The sequence below is a fragment of the Euphorbia lathyris genome, chromosome 6 (assembly GCF_963576675.1).
Source record: "Euphorbia lathyris chromosome 6, ddEupLath1.1, whole genome shotgun sequence".
Lineage (NCBI taxonomy): Eukaryota > Viridiplantae > Streptophyta > Magnoliopsida > Malpighiales > Euphorbiaceae > Euphorbia > Euphorbia lathyris.
The window spans coordinates 74,613,711-74,639,264 of record NC_088915.1 but is presented as its reverse complement, the minus strand read 5'-3'; the positions used below and the strand labels follow the sequence as shown (position 1 = coordinate 74,639,264).

At 32.0% G+C, this 25,554-nt stretch overlaps 2 protein-coding genes, 1 long non-coding RNA gene and 1 pseudogene across 4 annotated transcripts; 1 reads left to right on the top strand and 3 right to left on the bottom strand.

Annotated features, from left to right (window-relative positions):
- Positions 1-161: 161 nt before the first annotated feature.
- Positions 162-2,226, bottom strand: LOC136233032 (polyphenol oxidase, chloroplastic-like). The gene is made up of 2 exons (XM_066022562.1): positions 647-2,226; positions 162-509 (listed from the first exon to the last, which is right to left on the bottom strand). The coding sequence occupies exons 1-2, from the start codon at positions 2,223-2,225 to the stop codon at positions 313-315; spliced, it is 1,776 nt and encodes a 591-aa protein (XP_065878634.1). The 5' UTR covers position 2,226; the 3' UTR covers positions 162-312.
- A 3,927-nt stretch (positions 2,227-6,153) lies between these two features.
- LOC136233548 (polyphenol oxidase, chloroplastic-like) lies at positions 6,154-6,826 on the bottom strand (annotated as a pseudogene).
- A 4,307-nt stretch (positions 6,827-11,133) lies between these two features.
- LOC136232834 (polyphenol oxidase, chloroplastic-like) lies at positions 11,134-13,210 on the bottom strand. The gene is made up of 2 exons (XM_066022270.1): positions 11,624-13,210; positions 11,134-11,508 (listed from the first exon to the last, which is right to left on the bottom strand). The coding sequence occupies exons 1-2, from the start codon at positions 13,185-13,187 to the stop codon at positions 11,312-11,314; spliced, it is 1,761 nt and encodes a 586-aa protein (XP_065878342.1). The 5' UTR covers positions 13,188-13,210; the 3' UTR covers positions 11,134-11,311.
- An 8,535-nt stretch (positions 13,211-21,745) lies between these two features.
- On the top strand, positions 21,746-24,008 carry LOC136233167 (uncharacterized). Of its 2 annotated transcripts, XR_010690717.1 has the most exons (4): positions 21,746-22,058; positions 22,137-22,246; positions 22,423-22,510; positions 22,596-24,008. It is a non-coding gene; the product is annotated as an uncharacterized lncRNA (long non-coding RNA). The 2 variants fall into 2 exon arrangements; XR_010690716.1 differs by having other exon boundaries at positions 21,750-22,058; positions 22,423-24,008.
- Positions 24,009-25,554: the final 1,546 nt, after the last annotated feature.

Below are 25,554 nucleotides of genomic sequence, written 5' to 3'. Positions count from 1 at the left end.
AAAACATTTTCTTAACCAACACACAAAGGATGTTGAAATTAAGAATATAGATTGAAAATGGCTTAGTACATCATTTGACCATGAACTTTCAAATTGTCATAATAGCCCCCTAAACTTTCATAAAATGTTCATTTAGCCCCCTGAGGCGTAAAATATAATAAATCAATTGCTCGGTCGTAAAAAAGTAAGTTAAATGGATATTGCACGTGTCTTAAAAAAAGTAAAACGGCCAAGATTAGAGTATGCGATTCTAATATTAGAGAAGGACATATTAAGCCATTGAAAATTCAAATATTCTAAATCTTGAGATGATCAATCTCGAGCAAACTCAATCTTGATTCCGCCAATTTTGACAAGTCCTTTACCAAATCTAGGCACCAAAGTTATCACAACACTCTCATCATCTTCAGCATCTAAATCCTCCAACAAATCTGTAATTCCCAATCTCAATATAGTCTTCGTTTTCTTCCTACTATGCTTATGCTTGTGAGGCACATTCACAAAGCTCCCTGCAAATAAAAGCGTCTAAATGAGTTATCGTATGATAATAATCGTGTTACATGATCTATAATGTAAATGCAATAGAAATGATAATCGTATCGAGTGTTATAAACTGTGTTGTTGTGTAAGAAATTGACGGTATTACCTGCAAACTCGCTCGAACTTGGTCCGCTCGGCAAGTCGTCCTCGTCGTTAACATACACATCAAACTTCACTGCTGTATCTTTTTCAAACTCTATCCCTTTTATCACCAACACTTCCTCTTCTTCCTCTTTATCCTTCTTACTTCTCGATTTCTTTGGCCGACGAACCATTGTGCTTATCGACTTGTTTAGTACAAATGGAAATGAAGTTATTGGCGTCGATTTCTTTGTTTCTGCCGCTAAAGCTACATTCTGTCCGCGATTTTGATGCGAAAAACTCACTTTCTTGACCAATTTTCTCGGTGTTGGCTTAGATTGGAGCCAAGGAATGTCAACTTCTTGATAAACATATCCGAGTTTTTTAGTGTCAAGACAGTCTCTAACTTTAACTCGGACCAGGTTCGCATTTTCATCGTAAAAAATAAACCCCGAATCGAGCCAATCCGGGTCGGTAAAGTCGGTTCGTCTCCCTCCTAAGCTCTTCCATATCGTCCACAATCGATCAATATTAGAATGATGAGAGAAAAAGATCGGATCTCTTGCCGCTGAGTAGAAATTGCCCATGTTTTCCAGATTCGGTTGGGTGTTATCCCCGGTCCAGATATGAACCGCACCATGTGGCATATTCTCAACCGACCCGCCACCTGGGTCAGCTTCATTGCCTTGTCGATACGATTCACCGAGGAAAAGCCTCGGTGTCTTTCCGTTAGAAACCATTTGCCGATACATTACAGTAAGATTGCTAGAAACCTGATCTTGATTCGAAATCGTACGGTCATCACTGCCATCATAATCAAGATCAAGGATCGTCGGCGGCTGGTGAGTCTTATTACGAAGTTCGTCGTAAAGTGGAGATTTAGGGTTAGCGTAAATCGTCGGTAAAAACATTCCGTCAGGAGAATCCCAATTCCAATAAGGCAGAGCAAAAGTAGGATCATCAATTAATTTACCCAAAATCTTCTCATGGAAGTGAAGATAGTATCTATGAAAAGGGAAGAAGAGCCAAGAATTATGAACTTGAAGATCTAAATCAGGAAACCCTAATTGATTATGAGCACCATCACAATAAGCACAATGAATATTAGCTTGTTGCTTAAAGCTCCGAGGATCATCGTCCGGTAGGGCTTTCATTAGCTCAATGGCTTTGGTGTATTTGGCAAGGTAAGCATCATCAGCCAGATGAGCTGCCGGCCGGATTCGGAGAGGCGCATTGGAAGAAGCAAGCTTGAAATCTGAGATGTTTGTGGAGGGTGGAGGGCAACAGTTTGTGGGTTGTACACCGGCTGGTAAATCGGCTTTTTCACAGTTGGTTAGGTCAGGAGGTAAAATGGGCTTAGCCATGGCTAGTTGATCTTGACCAAGACCAAGTGTGGTTGCACCATAGAACCCTCCTAGACCAATTAAGACATCTCTTCTATTATGGTTATGGTCCTCACTTTTTGTGGTTTTACATGAAATTGATCTGGAAAATTGAGGATGATTTCGTCTTTTGGTTAGGGAAATTTGGGATGTTTTGGGGTAGAAATGGCTGAAAAAGGATGAGGAAATACTTGTATTGATGGAAGGACAGAAAGCAGACATGGTTTTGTTATTAGTTTAGGTTTTTATGAATAAAAATTAGTACAACTTCTTCCTGGTTTTATAATGAAGTTGGGATTAGGTTTTTATTTATTTATTTATTTTATATAAATAGTGAGTAATTTAATTCTCTAGTTGACAATATTTAAAAGAAAAATTTATAAAAAATAAAAAAATAAATACAAAACCACCTAGTTTCTTATAATTTATTTTGTTATATGAAAGATACCATATGTTTTATATAGTTAGAATAATAAGAAATTCAATTCGTTATCTTTTATAGTGTAGCACGTTAATTTTATTGATGTGGTATGCTGAGTTGTTAACAAAATAATAATATTTATCTTATTTTTTAAGAGATTTTAATATACATCAAATCAAACGGTACAATAAATCTATTACCCGTCGGATTGTATCTGCTCTCTATTATTTTGTCGTTTATGCTTTTTTCGGATTTAGCAAGAGCGGAAATGGTTTATCTTGTCCGTAGATCAACAAATCTACGTGGTTGCAACAAAAAAAGGACTCAGATCCGAATGTTCGGAATGGTCTAAAGGATGAAGTTTGGATTGCAGATGTCTTTCTACAGATTTGGATTAACGAGAAATATATTGTTATTTTGTGTTATTTTGCCTTTTATGGACTCTTTTTGCTTTTTGTAGTCATTTCTATCCCTTTGTGGATATTGTATTTGTTTTAGTCTGTAATCATGTGAGGTTTTATTCCTTACATTTTGCTTGTTGTATTTCTTCATAATGAAATTACAAGCATTTCTCAACAAAAAAAAATCAAACGGTACAATAATTTAAAAATTAACATGTTAATTAATTAAATATATTTATTCAAAAAAAAATTTAATTAAATATTTCACCCCACTCAAATTCTGTCCCGTCCCAATTTCTATAAAAAAAAATATTTATATAAAAATCCTAAATACTAAATTATAAACCATAAAATTTAAAATATATGATGTGTCCTATCCTGCACATACTAAAATTTCTCCCACTTTTATTAGTATTATCCATTGTATAGAACTTTTTGGAAAGCACATGATTTCTTTATATAATAAAAAGTATCTCATTTTTCTATTGTTATACTTGTCCTATTTAAAATTGTGAACAGAATTTGACCTTTCACACTCAAAGTTATTATAATAATTAGAAAAATGGTAACTATCTATGGACCATATGATAATATATTATTCTATTCTGACAAAGATTTAATGACCGATCGATCTCTCACATGCTCAAATAGACATCGAGAGTTAAGGTAACATGTTACCTTATTACGTAGTAGCTACACAACTAGCCATTCTAGTTGAAAATAAACTAGATATTATATTAAACTTGAAACAATTAAAATAATGGAGAAACTAAAATCAATTTCTATTATTTTCATTGCAAATGAATAGTATAATTTAGGTCTTAATCAATTATATCAATGGATTTGTTTTCAGATGACAGATTCGATTTTTTCTTGTGTGTCTTCTTATTATTGTTTAGATGACATTTTTTTAATTAAATGTGACTCTTTGCTTTATTCTTCGAATGAATTTCTAGTTTTTACCTGAATAATGAAACGTATACAAATGAACATGAAATTATGTATATCAATAGTTTTAAATTAATTGGAGACCAATGCTCATACTCTGTTTACATTTGTATAAATAAATTTTTGAATTAAAACTCAAAAAATAAACAATACATATCTAGTGGGAAACAATATCGATCTTGTTGTATCGCTGCATATCTTGAAGTCATTATTAGACCTATAAATCTCCAAGTCTGATATCTACAAAACAAAAGGCATGTCATTAATACACTAACATCATTACACAAAACCATAAACGCACTACCATTTCCCCTTCCATGACCTTTCACTTAGCCACTCTCAAACCAGTATAAATAATAAGTTTTTCAATCGTTCAGTTGCACAACATTCTATACATTCAGACCTAGAACACTTACATTGTATAATGACTTCCCTTGCACGTGTTTAGTGACTAGTCTTGTTGGACCTATGCAGATTGTACTTGGAGAACCCAATGTGGCTTATCACCATCGAAGGTATTATTGTCAATCCATATTTTCTTCTTTAACTCTTCCCGATTTCATCTTTCTAGCTGTAATGATTCTTCTGATCTTTGATGCTAACAGGTCTTTCGGATGAAAACATATTACAATGGGCAGTCAAAATAAGAGGCCCTAATACACCCCCTATGAAGGGGGTGTATTTCAAATCTGAATCCGCTATCCTTTGGAGTTCCCATCCATACCTCTAATAATAATAACTTATTTCATTAAGATATATGACCCTACATGATATTGCATATATATGCGTGTGTACACTAATCAAACTATCTTCCTATTCTCAGTTTTACTTCGGGACTAGGATCTATCATATTAATATGGCTCCTCAGGGGATGATTTCTCTTCCCTATCTCGTTTCTCGCCATGTCTATCCCACTGCCACGATTAGATTTGCCACGATTTATCTAGTTATTTGATAAACATTTAATCATGTTTATGATCTAATTAGTCTATGCATTTTGTAACTACTGTGACATATATATGCACTAGTAATTACTTCTCGATTTCTTCGGCCGACGAACCATTGTGCTTATTGACTTGTTTAGTACACATGGAAATGAAGTTGTTGGCGTCAATTTCTTTGTTTCTGTGGCTAAAGCTACATTCTATCGGTGATTCTGATGCAAAAAAACTTGCTTTCTTGACCAATTTTCTTGGTGTTGGACCCAAGGAATGTCAACTTCTTGCTAACGTACATATCCGAGTTTTTTAGTGTTAAGACATTCTGTAACTTTAACTCGGACCGTTTCCGCATTTTCATCGGCTGGGCCGGTAAATTATGTTCGTCTCCCTCCTAAACTCTTCCATATTGTCCACAATCGATCAATATTAGAATGATGAGAGAAAAGATCGGATCTCCTTCTGTTGAGTATAAATTGCCCATGTTTTCTGAGATTCGGTTAAGTGTTATCCCCGATCTAAATATGAACCACACCGTGTGAGATATTCTCGATCGAATCGCCACCTGGGTCAGCATCGTTGCCTTGTCGATACGATTCACAAAGGAAAAGCCTCAGTATCTTTCCATTAGAAACCATTTTCCGATATATCATAGTAAGATAGCTAGAAATCTGATCTTGATTCAATATCGTACCATCGTTGGTCCCGTTATAATCAAGATCGAGCATTGTCGACAATTGGTGATTTTTATTACAGGATTCGTCGTAAAGTGGAGATTTAGGGTTAGCGTAAATCGTCAGTAAAAAATTCCGTCGGGAGAATCCCAATTCCAATAAGGCAAAAAGTAGGATCATCAAATAATTTACCCAGAATCTTCTCATGGAAGTGAAGATATTATGTGTGTATATATATATATATATACACTAATCAAACTATCTTCCTATTCTCAGTTTTACTTCGGGACTAGGATCTATCATATTAATATGGCTCCTCAGGGGATGATTTCTCTTCCCTATCTCGTTTCTCGCCATGTCTATCCCACTGCCACGATTAGATTTGCCACGATTTATCTAGTTATTTGATAAACATTTAATCATGTTTATGATCTAATTAGTCTATGCATTTTGTAACTACTGTGACATATATATGCACTAGTAATTACTTCTCGATTTCTTCGGCCGACGAACCATTGTGCTTATTGACTTGTTTAGTACACATGGAAATGAAGTTGTTGGCGTCAATTTCTTTGTTTCTGTGGCTAAAGCTACATTCTATCGGTGATTCTGATGCAAAAAAACTTGCTTTCTTGACCAATTTTCTTGGTGTTGGACCCAAGGAATGTCAACTTCTTGCTAACGTACATATCCGAGTTTTTTAGTGTTAAGACATTCTGTAACTTTAACTCGGACCGTTTCCGCATTTTCATCGGCTGGGTCGGTAAATTATGTTCGTCTCCCTCCTAAACTCTTCCATATTGTCCACAATCGATCGATATTAGAATGATGAGAGAAAAGATCGGATCTCTTTCTGTTGAGTAGAAATTGCCCATGTTTTCTGAGATTCGATTGAGTGTTATCCCCGATCTAAATATGAACCACACCGTGTGGGATATTCTCGATCGAACCGCCACCTGGGTCAGCATCGTTGCCTTGTCGATACGATTCACAGAGGAAAAGCCTCGGTATCTTTCCATTAGAAACCATTTTCCGATACATCATAGTAAGATAGCTAGAAATCTGATCTTGATTCGATATCGTACCATCGTTGGTCCCGTTATAATCAAGATCGAGCATTGTCGACAATTGGTGATTTTTATTACAGGATTCGTCGTAAAGTGGAGATTTAGGGTTAGCGTAAATCGTTAGTAAAAAATTCCGTCGGGAGAATCCCAATTCCAATAAGGCAAAAAGTAGGATCATCAAATAATTTACCCAGAATCTTCTCATGGAAGTGAAGATATTATCTATGAAAAGGGAAGAAGAGCCAAGAATTATGAACTTGAAGATCTAAATCAGGAAACCCTAATTGATTATGAGCACCATCACAATAAGCACAATGAATATTAGCTTGTTGCTTAAAGCTCTGAGGATCATCGTCGGGTAGGGCTTTCATTAACGTTAATAAATTGGATCAATTTGAGAAATAATTCATCAAACTGTTTTTTCGGTCATGAATCTTGTCATCTACACTTCACACGTACGTCATTTTATCAGTAACAAATCACAAACATATGTTGAGATGTGAAAAAAATGTATTGTCTTTTGTACGAATTAGATAAACGTGAAAAAACATGAAATCCTTTTTTTAGAATGAATTGATATGCAATTAGTGCAAAATAAAGAACAAAAATGTCTGTGTTTTATAATAGTGTCTAAAATTGATCCAAATTATCAACGTTAGAGGTAAAATTGCTCTTGGCTACAAACGTTAGGGGTAAAATTGCATCATTTTAGACGTTAGGAGTAAAATTGCTCCTGACCCAAAACGTTAGGGGTATTTTTGCACCTTAACCCTAAAATAAATAGAAAATCACCTAGTTTCTTATATATCTCTTTTTTACACCAATGATTATATTACTATTTTTTATACCAATGATTTTTCAATAAAATAAGGCCTAAACCATACGCAACCCCCTGAACTTGTCACTTTTAGTCATTTTGCCCCCTGAACTTACGGGACGACCTATTTGCCCCCTTAACTATTTGAAAATGGTATTATCAACCCCCTATTTTTATTATAACGGAAATAAAATGAAATTCTAACATTAGTACAAGTGTTCATGGAAGTATTAGAACCCGCTTGCATATATATAACCTCATTTGCACCTTGTTTTAGTAGTGCATAATCATATATGCAATTTTTACACGAAAACTTGTATACGGTCTATACTAATCTCATTTGCAGGTTATTTTAGTAGGGCACAACCCTTTTTATTATGACATTGGTGCTTGCAATGAGAAATGTCATAATTACTTCCGTTATAATGAAAACAGGGGGTTATTAATACCACTTTTAAATAGTTGAAGGGGCAAATGGGTCGTCCCGTAAGTTCAGGGGGCAAAATGACTAAAAGTGATAAGTTCAGGGAGCTGCGTATGGTTTAGGCCATAAAATAATGATATGCATCTCTTTTTTACTGATAAAATCTATTACATCCGATTTATAGTAGAACTTCTAGTAAAACATGTGATTTCTTTTGTAATAAAAAATATTGCAATTCTACTAATAAATCCCTAAAATTTTATATATATATATATATATATATATATATATATATATATATATATATATATATATATATATATATTCCTATTTAAAATTCTGATTAGAATTTGAGCTTTCAAAATGAAAATTATTATAATAACTAGTGATTGTTAGAAAAATGGTAATTATGTGTACATTGGCGACTATTCTAAGCTGACAAAGAATTAATGACGGTTGTCTCACATGCTGAAATAGACAACATCTAGATTTAAGGAGGTAACGTAGTAGTTACCCAACTAGTTTTTTTAGTTGAAAATTTAGATAATATATTCAACTTCAAATAATTAAAATAAGGACTAATACATCACCAGCTCCCTGTACTTGTCCATAAAGTAGATTGACTCCATGAATTTTACAAATGTCTTACCAGCTCCCTAAACTTGCTTATTTCGTATTACCACCACCCTAAACTTGTCCATAAAAATTTATTAGCTCCTTGAACTTTGCAAGTGTCTCACCAGCTCCCTAAACTTGCTTATTCTGTAACAACTAAAAACAAAAACTTATTAAATCTAAATTCTGAAAATACATCTTCATATATTTGTGAGGTAATTTTTTCTCTTCCTCTTCCTTTCAACCTATTATAAGAGTTAGTGTTGTAGGATTGAGAGATCGAAATGATGAGGATCGAGAGTTAGTAGGGTTAAGGTGCAAAAATACCTCTAATATTTTGGGTCATGAGTAATTTAACCTCTAACGTTAGTAGTTAAGAGCACATTTACCCCTAACATTGATAATTTGGGACAATTTCAGACACTATTATAAAGCACAAATATTTTTGTTCCTTATTTTGCACCAATTGCATATCGATTCGTTCTAAAAAAAGATTTCATGTCTTTTATAATTTAATAATAGAATTGGAGATTGATATTTATAAATTTTTTGATTTTTTTTGTCCAATTCGTACAAAAGACAATATATATATATATATATATATATATATATATATATATTCTCATCTCAACATATGTTTGTGATTTGTTACTGATAAAATGACGCACACGTGAAGTGTAGATAACATGATTCATGACCGAGAAGGCAGTTTGATGAATTATTTCTCAAATTAACTCAATATATCAATGTTAAGGGTAAAATTGCACCATTTTAGACGTTAGGGGTAAAATTACTCCTGACCCAAAATGTTAAGACTATTTTTGCAACTTAACCCGAGTTAGTATTATGATTTTTGTATTTAGTTGTTACAGAATAAACAAGTTTAGGGAGCTAGTGAGATACTTGTAAAGTTCAAGAAGCTAATAAATTTTTATAGATAAGTTTAGGGAGCTGGTGATACGAAATAAGCAAGTGTAGGGAGCTGGTGAGAAATTTACAAAGTTCAGGGAGCCAATCTACTATTATGGACAAGTTCACGGAGCTGGTGATGTATTGAGCCTTAAAATAATGGACCAAACTAAAATGAATAGGTAGATGTTTTTTTTTTAGAAAAGGATATCAATTTATAGAAAGTTACCACCACGTCGTAATCGTCTCGTTTCCAATTTTATTCATGTGGAGGATTGTTAGAAAATTTTGAATAAAATTATATATTAATTTAAATACCAACAAACACCTCCTTTCATGAACTGTCATGTTCGTACGTGAACAGTCGTGTCTGTCCGTGTACAGTCGTGTTCGTTCGTGAAAAGACATCTTTTCGAGTTCCATTTATATAGAATGGATTGTCAAATTCATAAGTGGTTGAAAAAACTGTTTGTCTGTTCATAATGTTCTTTGTTTTTCTACTCCGGTGATAACGAGTCTACACACGGTTTGAGTTCGCTTGCGTAATCTATTGTATTCTAGGAGACAACCGTCAATAGCGATGACATCTTTCTTAAGGAAACTGCTAACACATGCCTCAGATTTGTCTAAATTCTATTCTTTTAATATCCAGTTTTACTGTTTGTATATTTTCTGTGTTCGTTTGGTTTTTTGGTTAATAACATCTAACAATTATCTGTATTACAAACCAATAAATTCATCCTATGAATTTGTTTCCTAACAATTTACTCACTGTTAAAGTAGAGAGAGAGACTCCTCCTTCTCTCTACTTTTTCCTTTCATTGCTTTTCTTCTTTTCAGAGCAGGTCATTTCCGCTATCACCACCGTCATCGTCACCTTTTCAGGTTTACTTAGAGGATGAAGAAGGAAGTTTGTTTTCCTCCTTTCTCCTTCCATTTATATTTTAGCCTTTGTTTTTAGCTTTAGATTTACCTTTTCATGTTAATTTGAAATCTATATACATTCTTAAACTTCTTTTTCCGTCATATCGACACTTGTGAGCTATACTTCTTTCTTTTATTCTTTTTTTGGTCTTAACAAGAGCGGAAAAGGTTTATCTTGTGTGTAGATCTATAGATCTGCATGGTTGCACAAATAGAAACGACTCAAATACGAATGTCTGGAAGAGCCTAAGTGATAAAGTATGGATTACAGTGGTTTTGCAACGGGGTTCGATTTACGAAAAGGATATGATTTCTATGTTTGTTATATTTCTTCATTTTATAATTTTTATTACTTTTTGTAGTCCTTTTATTGCTCTTTGTAGCCTATTTTTTTTTTTCCTTTGTGGGTCTTGTACTGGTTATAACCTCTATGGGATGAAGGTTTTATTCCTATTTGTTTTCTTACTGTATTTGTACTTTTTAAGTTAATGGAATAATATATGACATTTTTTTATGAAACAATAATAATTTGATGATACGTAACACATTAAATTAAATATTAACATATATAATTGATTAATTAAATATTTTTAGTTAATTATTTATATAAAATTCTAAACACTAAAATAAAATTCCTAAACCTCAAATTACAAATCCTAAATTATAAAACATGTAATATATCATTAAATAACGTGGCGCATTGAATGTATACTAATTTTTTTATTGGTCGGATCTATTATTCACTGTAAAACTTCTCGTAAAACACATGATTTTTTTTTTGTAACAAAAAGTATCCCATTTTTCTACTCATAAATCCGCAAAATCCTATATAAAATTGTGAATAGAATTTGACCTTTCAAACTCAAAGTTATTATAATAAGTAGTGATTGTTAGAAAAATGGTAATTATCTATGGACCATATCCATATGGTAATTTAAATCGCTTAAACTATATTTATATTTGGATTTCCAATACAAATGTACGCAAAAAGATTTAATGGAAAGATACTTTATTTAATGGAGAGATACTTTATTAATTAAAATGTGTCTGACGAGTCTCGAACCGAAAAATGGGTAAATAATAATAAAAAAAACTTGAAATAATTAAAAGAATGGACCAAACTAAAATCAAATTCTAATACAAGAAAATTTGTTCTAAATCTGCAGATCATCAATCTCGAGCAAACTCAATCTTGATTCCACCAATTTTGACAAGTCCTTTGCCAAATCTAGGCACCAAAGTTATCACAAGACTGTCATCACCTTCAACATCTAAATCCTCCAACAAATCTGTAATTCCCAATCTCAATACTGTCTTCGTTTTCTTCATACTATGCTTATGCTTGTGAGGTACATTCACAAAGCTCCCTGTAAATAAAAGTGTCAAAATGAGTTATCATGTCATAATAATCGCGTTACATGATCTATAATATAAATGTAATAGAAATGATAATGGTATTGTGTAAGAAATTGACGGTCTTACCTGCAAACTCGCTCGAACTTGGTCCGGTTGGGAAGTCATCCTCGTCGTTAACAAACACATCAAACTTCACTGCTGCATCTTTTTCAAACTCTATCCCTTTTATCACCAACACTTCCTCTTCCTCTTCTTTCTCCTTCTTACTTCTAGATTTCTTTGGCCGACGAACCATTGTGCTTATCGGCTTGTTTAGTACAAATGGAAATGAAGTTATTGGCGTCAAATTCTTTGCTACTGCGGCGAAAGCTACATTCTGTCGGTGATTTTGATGCGAAAAACTCACTTTCTTGACCAATTTTCTTGGTGTTGGCCTAGATTGGAGCCAAGGAATGTCAACTTCTTGATAATCATATCCGAGGTTTTTAGTGTCAAGACAGTCTCTAACTTTAACTCGGACGGGCTTTGCATTTTCGTCGTAAAAAATAAACCCTGAATCGAGCCAATCTGGGTCGGTAAAGTCGGTTCGTCTCCCTCCTAAACTCTTCCATACCGTCCACAATCGATCAATATTAGAATGATGAGAGAAAAAGATGGGATCTCTTCCTGCTGAGTAGAAATTTCCCATGTTTTCAAGATTCGGTTGGGTGTTATCCCCGGTCCAGATATGAAGCGCGCCGTGAGGGATATTCTCCATCGATCCGGCACCTGGGTCAGCTTCGTCACCTTGTCGATACGGTTCACCGAGGAAAAGCGTCGATGTCTTTCCGTTAGAAACCATTTGCCGATACATTACAGTAAGATTGCTAGAAATCTGATCTTGATTCGATATCGTACCTTCATCGGTGCCGTTATAATCAAGATCGAGCATCTTTGGCGGCTGGTGATTCTTGTTACGAAGTTCGTCGTAAAGTGGAGAATTAGGGTTAGCATAAATCGTCGGTAAAAACATTCCGTCAGGAGAATCCCAATTCCAATAAGGCAAAGCAAAAGTGGGATCATCAATTAATTTACCCAAAATCTTCTCATGGAAGTGAAGATAGTATCTATGAAAAGGGAAGAAGAGCCAAGAATTATGAACTTGAAGGTCTAAATCAGGAAACCCTATTTGATTATGAGCACCATCACAATAAGCACAATGAATATTAGCTTGTTGCTTAAAGCTCCGAGGATCGTCATCCGGTAGGGCTTTCATTAGCTCAACGGCTTTGGTGTATTTAGCAATGTAAGCATCATCAACGAGATGAGCGGCCGGACGGATTCGGAGAGGCGAGTTGGAAGAAGCAGGCTTGAAATCTGAGATGTTTGTGGAGGGTGGAGGGCAACAGTTTGTGGGTTGTGCACCGACTGGTAAATCGGCTTTCCCGCACTTGGTTAGGTCAGGAGGTAAAATGGGCTTAGCCATGGCTAATTGGTCATGACCAAGACCAAGTGTGGTTGCACCATAGAACCCTCCTAGACCAAGTAAGACATCTCTTCTAGTAGTGGGATTATTTTGGTTATGGTCTTCATTTTTTGTGGTTTTACAAGAAACTGGTCTAGAAAATTGAGGATGTTTTGATGTTTTGGTTAGGGAAAATTGGGATGTTTTGGGGAAGAAAGGGCAGAAAAAGGAGGAGGAAATAGACATGGTTTTGTTAGTTTAGGAATGAAAATTAATGCAACTTCTTTCTGGTTTTATAGTGAAGTTGGGATTGGATTTTAGCTTCTTTTTTTTTAATTATAAATAGTGAGAATAATTTAATTCTCTAGTTGACCAAATTTAAAAGCGAAAAATACAAAAAAATAAAAAAATCAACTAGGTTCTTATATTTTTGTTTATTACATGTGTTTTATACTATTAGAATTTGACTTTTCAAATTCAAAGTTTGAAAAAGAAGCAGTGATTGTTAGAAAAATGGTAAGTATCTATACATTGCAGCATATGTTTTTTGAATATATTATCAACAGTTGCGAAATAAATTGGCGACTATCCTAAGCCGACAGAGATAAACTAGATATTATATTACTTCAAATAATTAAAATATTGACTAAAATCAATTTCTACTTTTTCCATTTCAAATTAATATAATAATGGATCAAACTAGAGGTTTGTTTATTAAGGACATGTTTGATTCAGCTGTTAGTTGTTAATAATAAAGTGTTTGATTAAATTTTTAAACTATTCATGATTAGCTGTTTTGAAGCAAACAATAATGGTTGATCTGTTTGCTTCGGCTGTTAGCTAATAACTGTTATTAGAATAAACAGTTAACTATTTGTATTAGTTATTTAACTATTATTCTATTAGTATGTAAAATGTCTAATATGAACATATTTTAAATTGATCAATAAGGAAATTATATATTTATAATTAATAAACTAATCTAAACAAATAAATAAAATCAAAATAAAATTTTATCAAACGTAGCAAAACTTTTTTCTTTTGACAATGTTATTGAAATAGAAATAATGTTAGAGAATAAATATATTTTGTGGAATAAGAAAGATAATTTTGTCAATAGCAAATAACTACAAATAATTATTCATGAAAAGCTAAAAAAGAAGCTTTTTGTAGAAAGCTCCGAAACTCGATTATTTCCATAAAAAAAATCTAAAAACTGCTATTTTTTGAAACTAAACACTATATTTCATTTAGTTTATAATAAAACGTGAAACACTGCAATAACAAACACCCCTAAAACTCGAAGTTTGAGCTTTTAGTGAACTACTAGAGTTTTTTACTAATCATTATTTTTATTTATTTAGCTTTTATAAAATTATTTGGATTTTTTACTTTACTCTAACAATAAATATATAATATTTAGTTAGGATTGAAAATTGACTATTATAGCTATTTTGAGAAAAAGCAAATCAAAGAAGCATCCACCATTGAAAATTATCAGAAAAAACAAACAATCCGAATCAAACAAACTTTTAGACTAAAAATTGGAATCCTCTAAATATATAACCCCAATAAATTATTTTTATTCATGTGTAAATAATCAACTAATATATACTTTGCTTTTGACAAATGAATAAGATAATTTTCTCTAAAGTGAAAATGACAGTTTGCATGAGGTTAAGATCTCATGCACTGAACCATATTCTTTTAATATATCAATTGATTATGACTAATGTATGTTGGGTTTAAAATCTGAAAAAAATAAATATAAAGTTGGATTAACCGCGATAAAAGATAAGATATGAATTTTATAATGTATTTTTTAAATTGGAAGAATTAAATAATATGTTATATAAAAAAAAGGAAGAGATTATATCCATTTGGATTTCCAAACTAAAGCATCAAAGTCAATTAGGACCCTAAATTATCAAAATCATCAATCAGATAAGCAAAAATTATCAATTGAATCCTCATCCTATCTTAAAATCAGAAGTTGTGACTATTTCATATAGACTGTAATAATCTATATGTTTGGTTCAAAATGAGTTTGGGGAAAATGATCTAAAACCGTTCAACCGAATGATTTTGATGAAGTCTCAATTGGTGATTTTTGTTTAGAATGACTTAATTGATGATTTTTTATTAGTTCAGCAATCTGATTCATTATTTTGATAGTTTAAGATTTTAATTGACTTTCAAATCACAGTTTAGAGAACCAAATAGATATTATGCCAAATAGGACACCCAGAAATTATTTACTCTAAAAACAAATAATAATACTAAAACTTTTTTTTAAAGGGTCAACTTGTTTTTTAGATCTGTAAGAAAAGTCAGCCATTAATATTTGATTCATGAATGGCAAACTCTTGTTGCCATAAATCTTGATTTCTTGGAAAATATATAGATCAAACTTTTCTAGATAATCCTCCAAATTTTCAAACTTGTAGTTACTTAATCGATTTGCCTTCTATTTCCTCTTTCTTTTCCATGTAAAAACAAAAGCATGGATGAGAATTGATTTGGTAATCGTTGAATATATATAATAACATCCTCAAATTTTTTTTTTTTAAAAACATCCTTAAATTTTCGAATTTGATATACTATCTTATATATTCTCATCTCATGAGATTTAATATTACAGATTTTAATCAAGGGCATTAGTTTTTTTTATATTTGATGATGTGGCATTAAGTTGGATTAATGTTATAAATTGTTTTCTCTACTCTCAAGAACGTGACATTTTAGAAATTGACATGAGAACTTCATCCTCTTTTCACTTTTTCTCTTTTCCGATCACTATAAAGGGAATATGACCATCAACTCAGAGTAATATCGTCAAATTCATCATCTTTGAGAAAAATGATCCAACTAAATTCAATTTTGGTTTGTTTGTTCCCTTGTTTGTGGGTCAATAGTGACGAGCAAGGGGAATGGGATCGCTATTGACCTTGTTTGTGGGTCTATATCATTTACTAATTTCTATATTAGTATATGATATTTACTAAATTTCTCTATTACTCTATTATTTACAATAATATACATTAGATTATTAATTAATCTCTTGTATATTAAGTTCAAATTTATATATACTATTTTTATATGATATAAATATTTTTATTAATTAATTCACTTTTAAGGGTCAATAATTGGATATAAAAAAATTTGTTTGTGGAATATAAATTTTTTAGGGTAAAGTTCAAATAAAACTCTTGTGGTTTCACTAATTTTCAGATAAAGGACTGTGGTTTACTTTTTGTCAAAACGAGGATTGAGGTTTTTAACTTTAACAAAATAATGATTTTTTCGATTGATACTATTAAAATCACATTGGACGACTTCAAAAATGACATATTTTAAGAACTACTAATATTTTAAGCAACTTTAATTCTTCAACTTTTTTATTTTGAGATTGTTTAGGTGATGTTTGGTAAAGAGAGAGAAAGTTAATGTTTAGAGTGAGAAAGTTCCAAAAAAGATGATTTTCGAAAATCGAAAATGCAGTTCCATAGAAAATATGACATTGAACAACTTTAATTCTTGAAAATTTTCATTTTCAGGTCGTTAAAGATGGTTTTAATAGCATTAATTCAAGTTTGAAAACTCAATCCTTGTTTTGACAAAAAGTAAACCACAGTCCTTTATCTGAAAATTAGTGAAACCACAGGGGTTTTATTTGAACTTTACCTAATTTTTTATTCACACATATTACAAAGAAAAATTAGAAAAACTAAGAATAATTAAGGTTTTAGAAAATAAAAGAAAAGTGGGCCAATAACGATGCACATGGGAAACGTGAGTCGCTATTGACCCTAGTTTGTTAGTTAATAACAATGTGTGTGAGGAATGCGCGTCACTAATGACTTAGGGGCGGAGCCAGAGGAAGTAGAGAGGGTCGGCCGCCCCTCCGGTCCCACCGAAAACCTCTTTAATAAGGGTTTTGAACCTTGATGGAACCAGAGGCCGCCATGGCTGGAGCCCCTACAGCCATGGCGGCTGAAGAAGAAGACACCGAAGTGTCTTCTTCTTCACAGATGGGAGGGTGAAAATGCCCTTTCCATCTTTTTTTTAACCCTAAAATAGTCCAAAACGATGTCGTTTTGGACTGTGAAGGGTTATAAAACATAAAGAGATGGAAAGGGCGAAAATGCCATTCCCATCTCTTTATTTTTATACTTCTGTTTTATTAGAGAATGACATTTCCCTTCCTCCTCCTCTTCTTATGTCTTCTAGTGCTTTTAACTTTGCTTCTTTTTTTTTTTTTTTTTTTTTTTTTTTTTTTTGAGATATCAGACAAAGAAAGCAAAAAGGGAATATTGAGAGGAGCTGTAATTTTTCAAATTGGTCCATCTTTATTTATTTATAAATTTCAATTGATCAATCAATTTTAATCTCGTTCAACTTCTAATTTCCAAGTAAGTTTTTTGTTTTTGATTCTTTATTTTATTTGTAGTAGGTTTAGTTTCATGATTTAAATTAGAGATTGTTAAATTGGGTTTTTTTTGTGAGATTTCTAATTTAAGGGACTATGACTATTAATATGTTATTTGTTTGTTTGTTTAGATAATCTTTAATTAAGATTTCTAATTTAGGGTCTAATATATGATTTCTAATTTAGGGTTTAATTTAGAATTTCTAATTTAGGGAATTAAAATTTAGAGTTTAATTTAAGATTTCTAATTTAGGGATTTTAGGCATTTTAGTTTTAGGGATTCTAATTGGTGAATTCAGTTGAATTGAATTGAATTTGTGATATTTAGGGATTTTAGGTATTTTAGTTTTAAGGTTTAGGGATTTGGATTGAATTGAATTGAATTGGATTCAATTAGTGAATTGAATTGAATTGGTGATATTTAGAGATTTTAGTTTTAGGGACAAATTTAAATAGAATCCTATTAGTTTAGGTATTTTTAGATTTTAGCTCAAGCAATTACTGGTGAACAGTGAACATACCGAAAAAAAAATCCAAAACAACTTTTGTATATAAATACATTTATAGTAGGATCAAATTCTTGAGTCGTCGTACGAAAAAAAAAATTACATACAGTGGAGCCCTCGAAGTTTGAGTCCTGGCTCCACCACTGCTAAAAACCTCTTGTTTATCATTTGGGACGTGTGTGAATCGCGTACATCGTAAATGATCCTTATTTGTGGTTCAATTACAGAATCCCAATTAAACTTACAAACAACGGCTGATTCTCAAACAAAATCGAGTTTTGTATGAAAAATCCCCCAAAACCCAAAACCCCTAAATCCTTCGTCCACCTTCTGCCCTCATCTTCTCTAAGGAAATATACAGTCAAACGGAAAGAAAAGAGAAAGCATCGTTAGAGCTCTATAAAGAGATTCTACAGAGCATGGAAGTTTGGATGGTTTCCAGGGATTATGTAATTTCTATGTTTCATACCTATGTTAAAGAACCCTAATTCTAGTAATTTCTTCATTTTCTATTTGATGATATTGCCAGTTATTTCATTTTTTATTTATGTTTATGTTTGTACAATTAATTATAAAATACCCTCTTTCTATTTTATTAATTTTTTAAAAATTTATGTGGGTATCTTATAAAGTGTATATGCAAATAATACAGTTATTTGCATCGGTCTTTTTAAGGGATCGATGCAAATAATACAGTTATTTGCATCTATTCCTTTTAAGGGGCGGATGTAAATGATTCAATTGATATTTGCATCGGCCCTTTTAACATGGTCGATGCGTCGGCTCCTATTAAGGACCTATGCAAATATTAAATGTCTCAAACAAAGAACCGATGCAAATGGACCTTTTGCATCGCACTTTATAAGGACCGATGCAAATGTATTAATGCAAATTATCATTTTTCTACTAGTAAGTATAGTTCTGCTTCTTAGAAGACGGAACAATGGTACAAAAATTTGAAACAAGCTGCAAATTTAAAGGATAAGGTTGTTAAAACCCTTCAGAAGTTACCTTTACAACAATTATCCAGTTTGTAGTGTGGTAAATCCACGAACAAGAAACTCCAGAAATTGGAGCAACAACCCAAAACCCATATAAAGTTGATCAAAATTGCTCCGGAAAGTTTGAAAAGTGATTCTAAATGCGTTTAGGATCAATTTAGAGTAGAAGTAATGAAGCTTTGGAATAAAAAACAATGTTTTGAGATTCTATCAGTAACTTCAGAAAACCAAATTATATACAAGATGAAGTGTATAGAACTTGATTTGTTGTAATCTTAAGTGTTTTGTGTTTGATGTGGTGTTTTGTCACTCAAAATCAACCAAGAATCAAAAGAAAACCTGTCACTCTGTTGGATATAGCTCATAATATCCAAGGGGCTTATCCCGGAATGGAGCGGAGAGGAGCGAAGCGCATTGAGCGGAACGGATTTGAAAAAGAAAATGATACCAAAGAAGTTGACGTGTCTTTTCATAGTATACACTCTTCTACACTACCCGCATCTCTCGTCAATCGAATTTTCCTAAGAAAAAGTATTTTTCCCTCCGGATTGAGGATGATAAGGTGGTGACAATGCCTCATTTGCCTCTTGCATCACGATCCCCTTGTCTCGGGGAGACTGTTAACTTAATCACGCAATGAATGAGTGTAGAATGGACCTAAGACCTCGTCCGAGAGGTGTTTTGGACTTTTATAATACCTCATCCAGCAGGTTCTGAAAATTGGTTGGGCTTGACACCTCGCCCGAGAGCTGTGTTGGACTTTTATAATACCTCGTCCAAGAGGTTCTGGGAATTGATTGCGCTTGAGACCTCGTCTAAGAGGTGTGTTGGATAATTTGGACTTGTTTGATATTGTCCAAGAGGTATATTGGATAATTTTTAATGATCCATCCTAAAAGGCCTAACGTTATTTTGATTTTGAACGACCTGTTATTTTGATTTTAAATGGATTACGCTCGGGCAAAAACATTGATTTTCCATATTATGTACATTTAAGAATATAGAAAATTCCCTTCTACCGGGGGTTAAAAATTTCAAAAAATAATCAATAGACTGTATTTAACACATTTAATTTAACTAGTGCATCCGAATAAATGCATAATCGGTGTTAAAACATTGAAAATTCATCAATAGATATTATTGAAGACATTTAATCTAATTTATGTATTTAAATAAATGCATAATCAATTACACACCTTGAATATGAAAAGGTGGTACAGTCAAACCTCTATATAGGAATACATTTGGGACCGAACTATTTGTATAACAATTTAGAAATTATTACTAAATAGAGTTTGGTATAATAAAAAATTTCAACACATATAATTTTAAATTTTAAATAATACCACTTGAAATTGGTTAAAATTATCATAGGCATACATGGTTTATATATAATGTATAACAATAGACATTAATGGAATAAATTAAATATTTAGAATTTCAATTTAGAGTTTAGGTTTTCAATATATAGATAATTGAAAGAGTTTTATGGGAAAAATATAAACATCAATAAGAATACTAAATATTTATAATTTCAAGTTGTAGTTTGGGTTTCCAACTCGTAAATAATTTCAATAGTTTTTTTTTAATATTTTATGATTTAGTTTGAATTCTTAATATATACATATAAATATATAATTATTGCTATATGGAGGCATAATTTCTAAAGGTGGGACTTGAAAAGTATATAACAAATAACGTTTGGGAGGTTATTCCTATTTATAACTGGCCCAAGTTGGGACCGAGTTTTTTTATAACAAAATAGAGGTTATTCCTATATAAAGTATTCCTATATAGAGGTTTTACTGTAACTGATCAACGGTTATATTGCCGATCGGTTAGATGGATCGTCGATTGGCTACCCCTTCGGACAGACAATACAAATAAACTAGAGGGGCGCCATTCTTGGTTACACTTTCATAACCAACATTTGGCATCCCCTTACTTTCCCAAACTGATATTTAGGGGATAGAAAGTGGATTGGATGTTTTTCTAATCTAATTCCAAAATCTAAGTTTGATCCAGGTTAATTGTAAACTCCCATGAATATGAATCGTGGTGATTCGATAAAAAAGAGTAATTCAAGCAATGTTCAAACATATTTATAAACTAAATTATCATTATAAAAATGTAAGAAGATTGAATTGACTTATCCTAGGATAGTACTTAGTACGTGATTCCCTTGTCCGCACCATAAATAACTTTAAGGGTTCAAAAAATCAGATCTGTTACTATGGTGTTGTCAATACCTATAATCTTCGGTATGGAAGACCGAATTAGACTCACAACATGAACTCTAAGCAATATTCAGACTTATGAATAATTCAATCAAATTCCTGAATGCAATAATTAAAAATTATAGACAAATGACTGAAATACAAATGAAACTCAGATTAAAAATCGTGAAATTTGTCACAGCTTACAACAAATTCAAAATCCGAAAAAGATCTCACTTTTTGGACAAGAATAAAGGGGAAGAGATCGATATATCACATTTAAAACTCGTTGACTCGAGCAATCGTGTTCTGAATCGGAGGTGGAACATTGATTGCCTATGTATTAATGGCTGATGAATGTTTTTTTTTTTTTGCAAATGAAGATGGTGGATGGTAAAGGTTTAGGCTGCTCTCAAAGGAAATGCAATTTACAAATAGTTTTCTAGATTCTAATAAATGGAAATTATATATATACATATAAAAGTGATGGGTTGGGAACAGTAAAATTAGAAATTTTTTTCCAATTTTTTCCAATGTTGCCCTTAAATTCGGACTGACAGTATTACCCCTGCCATTCACCAACAATTTTCAGTCCTGGCACACAAAAACGACACCGTTTGGTTGTCTAAAGCTTCTTGGTATTTCTCCTCTCTTGAGATGCTTTCACTCTTCGTTGTTCTCCTGTTTAGAAACCCGTGCCTCTAAATCGTTCTCTCTCTACTGAAAATTCTTTCCTCTCTTACCTTCTTCATACTCCCTTCTTCTCTCCTTTCATCTCTGGCTTTCTTCTTCTGGTGTATTCTCTTTAGAGAAGATTTCTGGCACTTTACCAGTATCTTTGCTTTTGATTCTTAGCTTTCTTCTTTATTTGCGCCTCCGATCATTTCTATTGTTCCAGAAAATTTGCGATTTTCTTATTATGTCTTTGTGCGATTTTCCGAATCGGGCATCATCTTCTCCCTTTGGTGAGTTTTCTTTCAGATCTGTCTCTTCATCTTAATTTACTCTTTCAATTTCTCACCTACATCTGCTTTGGTTTTCAGATGTCGTCTGCTATTATCGGTTTCCATTCCTTCTATATACCCATATTTATACCTTCTATATCCTTGCATTCTTCTTCTCCTAATTTCAATGATGCTTGCTTATGGTTGAGGTTTGTATCTTTATTATTTATAATTTGTGTATCTATCTACTGATTTGTGTAATTAATCTTCACTGATATTTAGGTAGTTGTTCAATTTCACTTTGTAGATCTATTTTACCTTTGGCGTTGTATGTGTGCTTACCTTTCTGTTCTATCAAACTCATTTTGTCTTCCATGGATTGTAGTGGATCGCTGGAAATTTGATGATTCTGTTTTCGTAGTCGTTTTATCCTGTCGACGGAAAATCTCCCTTGCCTACCACTCTCTATCAAGGTTTTCTCGCTCTCTTTTTTTCTTAGGTAAGCTCTTTGGGTTTTAATTCCTTTTTCATGGATTGTGTTTGTTTTTCTGATTGCAGTTTTAGGATTCTATTTCTTCTACAACAGTAAAGTTTAGGTCAGGTATGAAATCTCTTTTCATACATTCTTGACTGTGTATTTTTGTTTGACAATAATTTTAGGTCGATAATTTTTGGTTTGTTTATACATTCATAACTCTGTTTTTCTGGACTTTTAGATAGGTAATTATTTATAGCTTAAGTTATATTTTTTCTTCTCTAATTGGTTTTGCTTATTATTTATTATATATATATATATATTTTGTTATTACAGTTCTGGTATGTTGTGATTTATTGCGATGGTTTTGGAGATGTATTGGCTAGCTTCTATCACATATTGGGTTTACATTGAATTTATCTTCAGAGTTTAATTTTTGCTTAGGAGCTATTAATGTTAAAAATTCTGCTAATGTTTTTATTATATTCATAAGAGTTTTTTGCATTTACAATTTGGCAAACCTGTCCATCTATTAAAGTTTTTCTATCTTTTTTGTTACTCTATTTTAAAAAGGTATAGTTCCAACCTCTGAATTTTTTCTCTTTGTTATAATAGCAAAAAAAATATTATTCTTTAACTTTTTTTTAATACCAATCATGATAACATTTACACTTTTTTTTCATAATTATTCTATGGAGGATAATGTAAATGATGTGAAATTTTTCAATGCGAAAGAACTCTAAGGTTGTACACGAACTCTGCTTCATTCATGTAGAAATCGGTAATCTTTGTTTGGTTTCTAACTACATGCGTTGTCATTGTCTGTATCTTTTTATCTAGGTTTATTTCAACGAAAATTTACTATTGTTTTGTTTTCAATTGCCTTCAAAAACTACACCGTGGGAATAACGAGGCAATTAGGGGATTTCATTTCTCCAATATGAATTTCCTCATTCGAGTTCGAGTTCTATTTTGTATGCATTTGCGTGTTCCATTTAAACTGTTTATTAAAACAATTCAATTGGCAGGTCTGTGTTCATATAGAGTAAAGGTAGTTTCCATTTTCTACATTGAGTTGAAGGTTAATGATATACCACTCTATTTTTCTTTCTTGATTTCCCTCTTTTGTCAAATTTGGAGATCTTTTTATTCACATGTGTCTTTGGCCAAATTAGCAGAAGAAAGCGGTACCATGACATCGAATAAATACTTTGAGAAAAGCATCCAGAGATGAAGAAGAAGTCCTTAATGATTATTGGGGTTATCAATTTTTCAGTGAGAGTTGGGAAAAGAATTTTGAGAATTGTCATTAGATAAAGAAGTATGATGATTGTCTTTGTGTTTTTGTTGTCCTGATTATTTTTGGAGTAGCAACCCATTTGGGATTTGACTTTCCCATAATGTGGATCTAGCTACTATATTATATCAAATTGAAAGAATGAATTGAATTTGCAGAGGTTCAAATGAAATACATTTTTGTTTTGACAGCTTGATTTTATATGGAGTACTTTTGATTTTGCAGAATCTATTCATGTTTTGTTTTGTGGCAATATCTATTTTAATTATTGGGTCAGTTTTCGAAATGGATTAGTGACTCAAAAATTTGGATTTACCCAAAATTCAAAAATAGAGTTTACTTCTTCGTATTAATAAGATTCGATGGATTCGATGAGAATGGTATTGAGTCTAATTTCTTAGTGGTAAAAGGTTTCATGATTATTCCAATTTCATGATTATTCCAAAATTAATTTTCTGATTCAAAACGACATATCTCTAATTTATTTATTTGTGGTCATATTAAATCTTTGTTTGTCAACTTTGAATAAATAGTACTATAGAATTTTAATAAAAAAAATTTGTGTTTGTCAACTTTGAATAGATAATATTGTACTATAGAATTTTAATAAAAAAAACCGTCCCGAAACGAAGTGAGGGTATCCATCTAGTTGATTATAAAACTAAAAACTGGCTAATTCTAGATGGAAATGGATACAAAGATGGAAAACTAGCTACAGAAAATAATGGATAAATCTAGCTAAAAAATGACTAACAATGACTGTTAATGGCTGACTTGGGTTGAACATCCAAGGTCTTTAAATACAAAAAAAAAATAAAACCTAAAAATAAGTTATAAACCTGCCACAAAATATTTTATATTGTTTACATATATCTGATTCTGCAATTGCATATTAAAAAAGGTGAGACTGGGTCAAATTGAAGGATTTCTCGGTAGTTTTGGAGCTAGGATGCAAGATTGGTGGACTTCGGGGCTCGAGATCGATGAGTTGGAGACCAGTAGCTTATGGGGATGAATTTTGACTGCCAGCTCGGTGAGCTTGCAGCTCCAGCTCGACGAGCTAGCTTCCGTCGGGCTCTGATCGTGCATAATCGTCCTTAGTCTTGATCAAACTTTTTTTGATTGTTGAATCCTATGAAAATCTGTCGCATAACTCTCAAAATCAATTAATTAACTTACAAAAAGTTCTTTTAATTAAAAAACTGAAAATTAAATATAACAATCTTTTATTAAAAATAATATAAAACTTAATAAAAATAACATAAATGTTGTAAAAGTAAATAAAAACTTAAAATAATAAAACAAAAGCTAAATTAATTTAAATTAAGAACATGAAACAAGGATAAGATAAAATGTCCCTATCAATTACTAATAGTAATATACAATACTTTTACGGATACCAAGCACATATGGTAAAACAAGCCCTTAAAATAACATATTCCTAATCAATCCATATATTAAGAGTCGGTTTGGTATGGCATAATACAATGTAATATAATTAAAGTTGAGATGGAATGGAATAATGATTTCATTACTATGTTTGGTTGATAAAGTAAAAAAGAAATTGATGAAATATATAATTAAAATTACGACACATATATTTATTTAGTTAAATATAATCATAAAATTTATTTGCATAATTAAAATCAATAAAAAAGACATGAAAACGTGAAAAATGAGAAAAATATGAAAAATATGAATTACTATGTTTGGTTGATAAATTAAAAAAGAAATTGATGAAATAT

Excerpts from the sequence above, each read along its gene's own strand:
- LOC136232834 (XM_066022270.1), bottom strand. The coding sequence starts at position 13,187 with ATGTCTATTTCCTCCTCCTTTTTCTGCCCTTTCTTCCCCAAAACATCC. Across the intron at positions 11,509-11,623 it reads AAGTTCGAGCGAGTTTGCAG|GGAGCTTTGTGAATGTACCT; the intron begins GTAAGACCGTCA and ends TTTTATTTACAG.
- LOC136233032 (XM_066022562.1), bottom strand. The coding sequence starts at position 2,225 with ATGTCTGCTTTCTGTCCTTCCATCAATACAAGTATTTCCTCATCCTTT. Across the intron at positions 510-646 it reads AAGTTCGAGCGAGTTTGCAG|GGAGCTTTGTGAATGTGCCT; the intron begins GTAATACCGTCA and ends TTTTATTTGCAG.